The sequence below is a fragment of the Hypanus sabinus genome, chromosome 10, assembly GCF_030144855.1.
Source record: "Hypanus sabinus isolate sHypSab1 chromosome 10, sHypSab1.hap1, whole genome shotgun sequence".
NCBI classification, from domain to species: domain Eukaryota; kingdom Metazoa; phylum Chordata; class Chondrichthyes; order Myliobatiformes; family Dasyatidae; genus Hypanus; species Hypanus sabinus.
This window is the reverse complement of record NC_082715.1, coordinates 109,825,587-109,838,563: the sequence shown is the minus strand read 5'-3', so window position 1 is coordinate 109,838,563 and position 12,977 is coordinate 109,825,587. Positions and strand designations below refer to the sequence as shown.

Here is a 12,977-nt window from a genome sequence, read left to right as displayed (position 1 = left end):
ACACCCTCTCATTTACTCCCTCCCTTTCTCCCCATCTCCATTCCCACCCAAATCTGCTCTTACCTCAACAGAGTAATCCTGAGGCTCATTTGGAATCTCAGTGATGTATTCATCCAGACGTTCCACGCTCACCATCTGTATTTCAGTTTGAGTGAAGCTGGAAATGACTCCGGAGAGTAAGTTTGTGATTGACAGAGCATAGGACAGAGCGAGACCCACTAGGCCTGAGACAAGAGAAAAAACAAAATTGTAGTTACTCACCTCGAGTTGAAACATGCTGGAAATTGACTGTGAAGAGAGAATAGGTCAAATGGACTCACATTGGTCCAACATATTGATGCAATCATGAGGGAAGCATGCCAGCAACTATACTTCATTAGGAGTTTGATGAGAATTGGTATATCACCACAGACTATAAACAAATTTTTACAGAGGATCAGAAGAAGCTATAGAGAGTTGTAGACTCGGCTAACTCCACAGCAGGCTGGAACCTCCCCACCATTGAGGACATCTTCAAAAAGTGTTGCCTCACAAAGGTGGCCTCCATCATTAAGGATCCTTCTCATTACTAACAACAGGGAGGAGGTACTGGAGCCCAAAACATTCACTCAGTGTTTCAGGAACAGCTTCTTCTCCTCTGTCATCAGATTTCTGAACAATCCATGTACACTATATCACGATTTAGTTTTCATTGCAACTTTTGCATCAGGTCATAGTCCTAAGACTTAAATGTAAAGTCAGGAGACTTGAATGAAGCAACTGCTCAAAATTTTAGCAACACACACAAAATGCTGGTGGAACACAGCAGGCCAGGCAGCATCGACGTTGGAGAAGCACTGTTGACGTTTTGGGCCGAGACCCTTCATCAGGACTAACTGAAAGGAAAGATAGTAAGAGATTTGAAAGTAGGAGGGGGAGGGGAAAATGGGAAATGATAGGAGAAGACCGGAGGGGGTGGGGTGAAGCTGAGAGCCGGAAAGGTGATTGGCAAAAGGGATACAGAGCTGGAGAAGGGAAAGGATCATGGGACAGGAGGCCTAGGGAGAAGGAAAGGGGGAGGGGAGCACCAGAGGGAGATGGAGAACAGGCAGTGATGGGCAGAAAAAGAGAAAAGAAAGGGGGGGGGAACTAAATATGTCAGGGATGGATGGGGTAAGAGGGGGAGGAGGGGCACTAATGAAAGTTAGGGAAGTCAATGTTCATGCCATCAGGTTGGAGGCTACCCAGCCGGTATATAAGGTGTTGTTTCTCCAACCTGAGTGTGGCTTCATCTTGACAGTAGAGGAGGCCATGGATAGACATATCAGAATGGGAATGGGACGTGGAATTAAAATGTGTGGCCACTGGGAGATCCTGCTTTCTCTGGTGGACAGAGCCTAGGTGTAGAGCGAAACATTCTCCCAGTCTGCGTCGGGTCTCACCAATATATAAAAGGCCACACCGGGAGATGCTTGAATTTCCAGCATCTGCAGATTTCCTCGTGTTTGCACAAAATTTTAGATGGGTTTCAATGCAGGCAAATGCAAATTAATAGATCGTGGGCTACTTATTGGTCTTAATGTTGTGTAAATTATACTGGGAACAGTGGAGGTCCAAAAAAACTTATGGGTAATAAGCATGCTTGGGATATTCAGAATTAAGAAATTGTGAAATTTCAATATGTTTTAATATCATAGGTTCTGAATTTATTTATGAAAATATAGAGAAGTTGTCAAAGAAAGTACATGTAATTGCCTATACTGATGTACAGAGTAGCTTTAAGATTTGTATAGGTCCAGAGTGAGGATGAGCAGCCGGAAGTCTGGGTGTATATTGGCACCAATGACATAGGTAGACAAGGTGAGGAGGTCCGGACGAGAGGAAGAAACTGGACCTTCAGGCCGGAGTGATAGTGCTGAGGATGAGGTAGTTGGTTTACAAACAGAGGCAATGTGTAGTGAAACTCCAAGCAAGGAGAGGCTGATGATAGGGAAAAATTGCAGTCAGCTGAATAAGTTGCAAAGTAAAAGGTGGACAAAATCAAAAAGGGCGGATAAAGAACTGAAGATGTTACATTTGAATGTGCGCAGTGTACAGAGTAAGGTAAATGAACTTTAGCACAATTACAGATTGGCATGTGTAATGTTGTAGGCATCACTGAATCATGGTTGAAAGATTATAGCTGGGAACTTCTTGTCCAAGGATACACATTGTATCGAAAGAACAGGCAGGAAGGCAGAGAGGGCGGTATTGCTCTGTTGGTAAAAAATGAAATCAAATCATTATCAAGAGGTGACATACGGTTGGAAGGTATTTAATCATTGTGGTTAGAGCTTAGGAACTTCAAAGGTAAAAAGACCCTGATGGGAGTTATATAAAGACAGTAGCAAGGATGTGGTCGACAAATTACAATGGAAAATAGAAAGTGCATGCCAAAAGAGCAATGTTATAATAATCATGGGGGACTTTGATAAGCAGGTAGATTGAGATTGGGAAAATCAGGTTGGTCCCGGGTCCCAAGAAGAGGAATTTCTAGAATATTTATGAAATAGCTTCTTAGAGCAGCTTGTGGTTGAGCCCACTAGGGGATTAGCTATTCTGGACTGGAAGTCGTTCAATGAACTGGAACTGATTGGAGAGCTTAAGGTAAAAGAATGCTTAGGGGCAAGTAATCATAATGTGATCAAATTCACCCTGAAATTGGAGAAGGAGAAGCTCAAGTCAGATATGCCAGTATTATAGAGGAGTAAAGGCATGAGAGAGGAGATGGCCAAAATTGATTAGGAAAGAACACTGGCAGAGATGATGGCAATGGCTGGAATTTCTGGAAGCAATTCAGAAGGCACAGGATATATACATCCCAAAGAGGAAGAGTATTCCAAAAGCAAGATGACACAACCATGGCTAATTACCAAAGTCATAGCCAACATTAAAGCCAAAGAGAGGGCATATAATAGAGCAAAAATTAGTGGGAAGTTAGAGGATTGGGAGGCTTTTAAAAATCAACAGAATTAAACTAAAAAAGTCATTAAGAAGGAAAAGATGGAACATGAAACTAAGCTAGCCAATAATATTAAAGAGGATACCATAATCTCTTTTAAAGTGTAAAAGAGAGGTGAGTATGGATATTGGACCACTGGAAAACGATGTTGCAGAAGTAGTAATGGGCAACAAGGAAATGGTGGATGAACTGAAAAAGTATTTTGCATCAGGCTTCACTGTGGAAGACACCAGCAGTATGGTGGAAGTTCTTGAGCATCAGAGGTCAGAAGTGTGTGAAGTTGCCATTACCAGGGAGAAAGTTCTTAGGAAACTGAAAGTTTTGAAGGTAGATAAATCACCTGGACCAGATGGTGTACACCACAGGTTTCTGAAAGAGGTGACTGAAGAGATCATGGAGGCATTGGTAATGATCCTTCAAGAATCACTTGATTCTGGAATGTTTCCAGAAGACTGGAAAATTGCAAATATCACTCCACTCTTATAATATCCTTTTTTTCTGCCTCTTTCCATAAGAAGGGAGAGAGGCAGAGAAAAAGGAAATTATAGGCCAGTTAGTCTGACTTCAGTGGTTCGGAAGATGTCAATTGTTAAGGATAAGGTTTCAGGGTGCTTGGAGACACATGAAAAATTAGGCCACAGTCAGCATGGTTTCTTCAAGGAAAAATCTTGCCTGACAAACTTCCTGGAATCCTTTGAAAAAAATAACAAACAGGATAGACAAAGGAGAATTGATTGATGTTGTATACTTGGATTTTCAGAAGGCCTTCATTATGAGGCTGTTTAACAAGCTACAAACACATGGTATTACAGGAAAGATACTAGCATGGATAAAGCAGTGGTTGACTGGCAAGAGGCAAATAGTGGGAACAAAGGGAGCCTTTTTCTGGTTGGCTGCCAGTGATTAGTGGTGTTCCATGGGGGTCTGTGTTGGTACCACTGGTTTTACATTATATGTCAATGATTTGGATGATGGAATTGATGTCTATGTTGCAAAGTTCACAGATGGTACAAAGTGGAGGGGTAAGTAGTTTTCAGGAAGTACAGAGGCTACAGAAGGACTTAGATGAGGAAAATGGGCAAAGAAGTGGCAGATGGAATATAGCGTCAGGAAGTGTACAGTCATGCACTTGGTAGAAGTAGTAAGAGGGTAGATCATTTTCTAAATGGAGATAAAATTCAAAAATCTGGATGAAAGCTTGTGAGTCCTTGTGCAGGATTCCCTAAAGGTTGTCCATGGTGAGGAAGGCAAATACGATGCTTGCATTCATTTCAAGAGGACTAGAATATAAAGGCAAGGATGTAATGCTGAGGCTTTATAAAGCACTGGTGAGGCCTCACGAGTGCTGAGAGCAGTTTTGGTGAGAAAGGATGTGCTGCCATTGGAGAGGGTTTAAAGCAAGTTCATGAAAATAATTCCAGGATTGAACGGCTTGATGTATGAAGAGTATTTGATAGCTCTGGGCCTGTATTCTGTAGAATTCAGAAACCTATTTAATGGTGGAAGGCTTTGATAGAGTGGATGTGGAGAAGATGTTTCCAATGTTGGGAGAGTCCAGGACCAGAGGACACAGCCTCAGAATAGAAAGGTGTCCTTTTAGAACAGAGATGAAGAGGAATTTCTCCAGCCAGAGAGTGGTGAATCTGTGGAGGCTAAGTCTTTATGTATATTTAAGACAGAGGTTGATGGTCAGGGCATGAACAGATACAGGGAGAAGGCAGGAGATTGGGGCTGAGAGGGAAATGAATCAGCCATGAAGACATGACACAGCAGACTCGATGGGCTGGATGGCTGAATTCTGCTCCTATTTCTTATGGTCTAACTTGGGTTTAGGAAGTTGTTACCAATAAATTCATTAAGGTAATGTAACTTGTGATCACAGGTTAGTGGTTTATTGTCCATTTTACCTCTAGTGGGCAGTATCAGTCTTATAACTGATCAGATACGTTAGCGACAATCAACTCTCTACTTCCCCAGCATGGAATCTTTAACTGATAATTTGTAGATGTCCAGTTTACTTAAAATCTCTGCCTTAATTTTACACCTACATTAAAATTATCCATATTCTTAGGAACGAATGGCTCTGGTTTTACTGTTCTAATGTTGGCAAGGTTACAACATTCACTGTTATCATAGGACAAATCTAATCCAACTGCATTTTCAAATATCTACATATGCACAGAAGACTCCTTCCAGTCTTGTACTGCAGAAATCAAGAGATTGATTCCTTTGAATCTTGCACTGCAACTGAAATTAATTTTAGTCACCCTTTATTTGGAGAGGCATGGTTAAACTGGAAACAGTGCAGAAAAAGATAGAGGACTAAAGGATCTAGCTTAAAGGGAGAGAAGTGAGGGTTGGACCAGCCTAGATCTTCATTCCTTGAAACATAAGAATCACAATGGGCATTGATAAAATTGATGGTGTCTTTTCCCCAGGGTAGGGAGTCCAAAACTAGTGACATAGATTTGGAGTGTGAAGGGAAAGATTTAAAAAGGACCTTGGGGACAACTTTTTCCACACAGAGGGTGGTGAGTACATGGAACAAACTGCCAGAGGACATAGTTGAGACAGTACAGTGGCATCATTTAAGGAGCACATGGGTGGATGTGTGGAGGGACGGGGCTTCGAGAGAGATGGGCTGAGCACAGTAAATTGAGAGGAGCTGATTGGGTACCATAGACAGCATAGACTGTTTAGGCTTAAGAGTCTGTCCATACTGTACTGCTCTATGACTCTAAATTTAGGGCACAATTAACACAAATTACTGTAATAAAAAAATCCAGAGGTCGAATAGCAGTTGTTGCTTATAACTGGAGAGTAGGATGCATCCGTTCCAGGACGACAGAAGGCTCACCTTCCTATTCTGAACAGTACAGTACTTAGTTAACGGAAGTCACATAATCAGTATTCTTGCAATTTACCCTTCGGTTTCCCTCCATTTCTTTGCTAATCTTCTGGAAATCGTCATTAATGCTTGGCTGCATTTTGTCATTGAACCCTTCACTTTCCAAACTGGATTTCCCTCCTCTCCCCTTACCTCAAATCTCTGCATTTCTTTGTCTTGAGAAGCCACTGTGGAGTAAGATGCAGACTCTGATGAAAGGTCATTGAACTGAAATGCTGTTTGGTTCTCTTCCCCCAGAAACAGCCCGAATTGCTGAATGTTCCCACGTTTTATAATCTAAGCTGAGAGTTCCACCAGTCTATTGTTGCTGTTCCAACTACTGATAAATACATCGATGAGTCCCCCACCCTATAAAAGCTCCATTCAAACCCGTCTGCTGGATGAAGACAAGATACTGACGCCATCATGAAACTATCAGTGGTGCTCCTGTGTGGATGGTTGTCTGTGTGTGGTACAGTCAGTGGTATTCCTGTGTGGGTTGTGAGTTGTGTGTGGTACATTCAGACAGTGGTGTTCCAGGGTAGGCTGTGAGTTGTGTTGGTACATTCAGACAGTGGTGTTCCAGGGTAGGTTGTAAGTTGTGTGTGGTACAGTCAGTGGTGTTCCAGGGTAGGCTGTGAGTTGTGTTGGTACATTCAGACAGCGGTGTTCCAGGGTAGGCTGTGAGTTGTGTGTGGTACAGTCAGTGGTATTCCTGTGTGGGTTGTGAGTTGTGTGTGGTACATTCAGACAGTGGTGTTCCAGGGTAGGTTGTGAGTTGTGTGTGGTACAGTCAGTGGTGTTCCAGGGTAGGCTGTGAGTTGTGTGTGGTACATTCAGACAGTGGTGTTCCAGGGTAGGCTGTGAGTTGTGTGTGGTACAGTCAGTGGTGTTCCTAGTCAATGTAGCATTGTTGTGTGGAAAATAACACAATCTGGCAACGTTGCTCGGGCTCAGATTTGCTAACTTGCTTTCTCAGGCACTGCTGCAGCTTGTGACAGTGTGGGATGGTGCTTTGACACTGGGACATGATGGGTACACTCTGCTCGTCTCATCAAATAGCTCTTTGTCTTCAGATGATAACATCTTACCAGGATTGCCATGACTCAGGCTGTGCTGCAGGACAGCGATAACAGCAATGGCCGTCACTACAGTAACACCAATCATCTGCAGCCTGATGTCGAGCCACTGCATGGCTGTATTGGCAGCATAAAGACAGCGCTGGTTTAGTTCAAGGCGATGGCCATTCTCCTTTTCAAACCTGAGGAGGGAGTGGGAGTGGGATTAGATAACAAATGAGGAAAAATATGTTCCTATGGACATTTCTAGAACTGCAGGTAAAATGATACATCAACAATCTCACAGTCATCAGGCAGGCTGGGAAGGGAAATGTTGCAAATGCTCGCGCTAGAGAGCTTTCCAAGAATCATTTTGGAAAACCTTCCCAAGTTATTTTAAAATTAATTGCTATTGAGAAGAATCTATTCCATACCTTAGTGAATTCCCCTACACATCTTATTGCCTTCAAACTTTTCCCACCTCACCTTAAACTAATACAAGATTTGGACTGTGTATTATGCCCGTATCACCCATAATTTTATAAAATTCGATCAGGTCTCCCCCCCCAGGCTCCGCCGCTCCATTTGATCAAACTCTCCTTATAGCACATACCCTCAAATCTAGACACCATCTTGTTAAACCTCTTCTGCACCCTCTCCAAAGCCACTGCATCTTTCCTACAATGGGGCCAGAAGAACTGAATATAATTCTTCAGATACAGCCTCACCCGAGTTTTATAAATCTGCATCATAACATGCTAACTCTTGAATTTAATGTCTCATAGATAATCATGCCATAAGCTTTCTTTACCACCCTGTCAACTTGATTTCAGAGAGCTGTTGTGTATTACGTGATGGTGGGCTTATTGAGGGTCGTCTTTCACTACAGAATGATATTGTTTAGTTTGTAAGAGGGACAATGAAATGGCAGATAGAACTTAATCCTGAAAAAATGTGAGGTGATACTTTTTAAGAGGATTAAATGCATAATGGATGGAAGGATCCTGGAAAATACTGAGAAATCAGGCCAAGGTGTACACATCCACAGATCCTTGAAGGTAGCAGCACAAGTTGGAAGACAGATTGCCTTCTCAGCTGCAACGAGAGCAGGAAGTTTTGTACCACTTTATCAGACATTGCTGTGGAACACTGTGGAATATTGTTAGAGAATGCAGAGGGCATTCACCAGGATAAGACCTTAAGACATGAGGAAAAGTAGGCCATTTGGCCCATAGAGTCTACTCTATCATTCATTTATTCATTTGTGGCAGATTTATTCTCTCTCTCAACCCCCCCCCCTCCTGCTTTTACCCCATAACCTTTTATATCCTTACGAATTAAGTACTTAATTACTTCCACTTTAAATAATCCCAAGTACCTGGCCTCCACAACTTCCTGTGGCAATGAATTTCAGATTCAGCACCCTCTGGCTAAAGAAAGTCTTTCTCACTTATATTTTAATGGGATGTTCTGGACTCTCCCACTGTTGGAAACATCTTTTCAATATTCAGTAGGTTTCACTGAGATTCCTCTCCCACCCAGTTCTTCTAAACACCAGTGAATGGCAACCCACAGCCATCAAATGCTCCTCATATATTTACTCTTTTATCCTTCAAGGATAAGAAGCCCAAAAGTGCTCACAGTACTCCAAATATGTCTGACCAATGCCAAATAAGGCATAGCATTACATCCTTGCTTTTATATTCTGGTCCTCTCAAAGTGAATGTCAACATTGCATTTGCTTTCCTTACTACTGACTCGACCTGCTAGTGAACCTCTGAGGAATTCTACACTCGGATTTCCAAATTTGCTCCCTGTTTAGAAAATAGTTTAATACTAATAGGATGTTGCCTGGAATGGGGTTTGTTTGCTTGGAAGGGAGGAGGCTGGGGGAGTGGGACTGATTGAGTGTATGATACTCTGAGGGATATAGTCAGTGAGAAATAAATGAATAGGCAAGAGCTTTAGAGGGATCTGAGAATTGTTTTTCACTTGGTGGTGGTTGAAATCTGTATCTCACTACCTGACGGGGTACTGGAGGCAGTATTTTCACAGCTTCATACAGTATTAGAGGACTGAAATTTAAGATGAGAGGGGAAAGAATTAAAAGTAATATGCGTGGCAAGCTGAGGGGGAGAGAGAATCAGAATCATTATCAGGTTTAACATGACTGGCATGTGTCGTGAAATTTGTTAACTGAGCAGCAGTAGTATAATGCAATACATAATACAGAAAAATACAGAAGTAAATCAATTACAGTAAGTATATATATGTGTGCGTGTGTGTGTATTAAATAGTTAAATTAAAAATAGTCCAAAAAGAGCAATAATTTTTAAAAAAGAGAGATCGTGTCCATTTAGGAATCAGATGGCAGAGAGGAAGAAGCTGTTCCTGAATCACTGAGTTTGTGCCTTCAGGCTTCTGAACCTCCGACCTGACAGTAACAGTGTGAAGAGGGCATGTCCTGCGTGATGGGGGTCCTTAATAACGAACACTGCCTTTCTGAGGTTCTGCTCCTTGAAGGTGACTTGGATACTATGGAGGCTAGAAACCAAGATGGAACTGACTAATTTTACAATTTTCTGTAGCTCCTTTCAACCCTATGCAATAGCCTCCTCATATCAGACAGTGATGCAGCCTGTCAGAATGCTCTCCACAGGACAAATGTAGGAGTATTTGAGTGTCTTAGGTGATAAACCAAATCTCCTCAGATTTCTAATGAAATAGGTGTTTGTATTGTCCGGGTGATCTCAGGCTGTGTGAAGAGACATGGAGATTGATCTTGACCTATTGTGGCAATAGGCAAACAGCAGCAGATCCAGGTCCTTCCTGAGGCAGGAGCTCATTCCAGCTATGACCAACCTTCAAAGCATTTCACCACCACAGATGTGAGTGCTACTGGACGACAGTCAGTAAAGCAAGTCATGCTATTCTCCTTGGGCACTGGTTTATTGTTGCCCTTTTGAAGCAGGTGGGGACTTCCAATTGTAGCAATGAGAGGTTGAAATGAGTGGTATGTATATGGAATGAGCTGCCAGAGGAAGTGAAAGAGGTGGGTACAATTACAACACCTTGACAGGTTCATGGATAGAAAATGTTAAGAGAGAGATGAGCCAAACACAGGTAAATGAGACTAGCTCAGGTAAGCATGGACTAGTTGGGCTATTTTTGTGCTTTGTAACTATGATTCTACAGAGATAAGCACTTGAAGAATATGGCTTAGCAAAATTGGAGTCAAATACTGGAAAATGGGATTAGTACAGATACGTAGCAAAAAAAGAATTACTGTTGGAACTCAGTGGGTTGAGCAGCATCTGTGGGGTCGGTGGAGGAACTGTCGACATTTCTGGTGAAGACCCTGTAGTAGGACTGAAAGTGGAGGGGGGAGAGCTGACGTAGGTTGGTGGTGGATAGGTAAACTGTAGAAGGAGAAAGGATGATGGGCAGATAGAACCAGACAAAAGAGGGGAGGCGTGGAGTTTGGTGAAAGATGAAAAAAGACCAGGGAAACAAGCCCATATGGAACAGGTTGGGGGACAAAGGTTGAAAGTGGGGGAGATTTGAGGATGGTAAGTGGGAACATAAAAGAGACGGAGAGAGTGCTAGACAGAGACAGCAAGACAGACAGAGAGATGGAGACACTGGGGGAGACAGAGAGAGGGAGGGAGATTGATGGGGAGGGGGAGGGGTGGGGAGAGGGAGAAGGGGAGGGGGATAGGGAAGGGAGAGGGAGGGGAAACAAACACAGGATGTAAAGGTTACCTCAAAATGGAAAATTCAATATTATTTCTTATAGGTGGTATCCTATCCAGGTGGGATAAGAGGGGACAGCCATACAGATATGGTGGGCTGAAGGGTTGTGTGTGAACGAGATGACCGTTGGATTAATTATCTCACTGCTTCACAAAGAGCTCACCTGACAATGGCCCGGGACGCCCTGATAGTGGTGAGGCCCTTCAGTGTCTCAGAGAACTGTGTATAGATCGGGGAGAGGGTGATGGCAGTCAGGCGCTTGAGCTCCCTTGAAGTGAAGCGGTAGTAGCTTTGCAAATAGAAGTAAATGATTGCCAGTGGCAGCAGGATCAGTATGATCCATGGCAGACTGTAACTGATCATCAGCACCATGCCCAGCTGGCCATACAGAGCAGCCAGGAAGATGTTGAGGATGAAGGGAAGAGTGTCGTCTACGTTGTAGAGGTCCGTGGAGAAACGGTTCACAATGCGTCCAATGGGAGTTATGTCAAAGAATGACGTTGTGGCCTAAAACAGAATGAAAACCAATTAAGACCCTGTTATTTCATTAACCAATTTCCCTCTCTAATTCTTCCATTGCTACCTAGGCAGATTATTTCATTGCGGAGTGAATCACAGGCCAGCCTCAAATGCAGTAATGAATCTTCTAATAGACAGCCACAGGACAGAAATGCTGGTTTCGCCTCCCATATCAGTCCAATACATCACTGGGACATCCTTCCCCCTCAGTGGTACCATCGACAGCTGCCTCAAGAAGACAACATCCATCTTCAAAGATCCTGCCCCTGCCATCCGGGACGTGACACCTGATGGTGGGGGACTTGAGGCTTCTGCACCTCCTGCCATCATATAGGAGGTACAGAAACCTGAAGTCCCACATGGCCAGGTTCAATGACAGCTACTACCCCTCAGCCATTTTCTTCTTGAACCTATGACCACTTTGCACTAAAATCAACATTGTTCTTGTTCGAATTCCATTCTTTCTTGCCAAAATTGTGCATGATTTATGCTTTTCTTGAGTGCTGCTAATATGATGCGATGTTTCTACAAATAAGGTATTCATTACACATAAATGTGTAGAAGACAATAAATTCAACTGACAGCAAGAGTGCAATTCCTATCCTTCCACGCGGTACAGGGCTTGAACATACACAGCCACAAGCTAGCACTGAATTTACAGTCTACCTCCACAATGTTTCTCTTTTTTTTTGCTGAGGGCAAAGGAAAATATGACTGCGGTGAGTAGAAGACCTACAAACTGGATCCTTTAAACCTGGGAATGAACAGCTCAAGGACTGATTCTAGTCTAGTCAAATTTATTGTCATATAACTATGTACATGTATATAACATACAGAACCATATAATGTATATAAAAACAAGACAATGTTTCTGCAAACCAGGAGTTAAAAGCACAGTAGTACACATTACTCGCAATAACTTATGAAGGTACTGATAAATCTATAGATGAATCACACATAAATAACAAACTAAAGAGCATTAATTTTAAGTATTGGAAGGCACAGAACAGATTAACCAGTCACTCTTCGAATATGATGCAGCCGGGAGTTCAGAGACAAATGGCCCGGGGGAAGAAACTGTTTCCCCTCCTGACTGTTCTTGTTTTTATGCATTGTAGTCGCCTGCCAGATGGTAGAAAGTCAAAGAGGATACTGGATGGATGGGTGGATCGTTAATAATACTAGGGGCCGTGTGTGCGCAGCGCTCCTGATAAGTGTCCCCAATGGATGGTAGGAGGCCCCTACAATCCTCTCAGCTGTTCTCACAGTCATTTGTAGGGACTTCTGGTCTGATGGTTGTCTGCTCCCATTCTAGATGGAGATGCAACTTGTCAGGATGCTCTCAGTGCTGCTCCTGTAAAATACAGTTAAGATGGAGGTCAAGAACCTTGCTTGCCTCAGTGGAGGCGCTGCTGTGTCTTCTTGTTCAGGGAGGTGATATTAAGGGACCAGATGAGGTCCTGCATGATGTGAACTCCCAGGAACTTGGTACACTTAACTCTTTCTAGGGAGGAGCCATACATAGAGGAAGATGGTTTGCCTGCACCTTTGGAAGTCCACAATGATTTCCTTTGTTTTCTCCATGTTCAGGCTTAGGTAGTTATTCTCACACCAAACCATCAGCTGCTCTACTTCCTCTCTGTACTCCATCTGGTCATTGTTCTTGATAAGGCCAACCACTGTTGTGTCATCCACAAACTTGAGGACACAGTTTGAGCTGGATCCTGCGACAGTCATACATCAGCAGTGTGAAAAGCAGCAGGTTGAGCACACAGATTTG

General features: G+C 43.0%; 1 protein-coding gene across 5 annotated transcripts in view; it reads right to left on the bottom strand.

The window, feature by feature from the left end:
- abcc10 (ATP-binding cassette, sub-family C (CFTR/MRP), member 10) overlaps positions 1-12,977 on the bottom strand; it is a 94,214-nt gene that overhangs the window by 18,890 nt on the left and 62,347 nt on the right. For all 5 annotated transcript variants that reach the window (XM_059982592.1, XM_059982594.1, XM_059982593.1 and 2 more), the window contains 3 exons: positions 10,842-11,185; positions 6,959-7,128; positions 64-224 (listed from right to left, as the gene is read on the bottom strand). In XM_059982592.1, the coding sequence (XP_059838575.1) occupies positions 64-224; positions 6,959-7,128; positions 10,842-11,185 (675 nt within the window). The remainder of the gene's footprint in view (positions 1-63; positions 225-6,958; positions 7,129-10,841; positions 11,186-12,977) is intronic.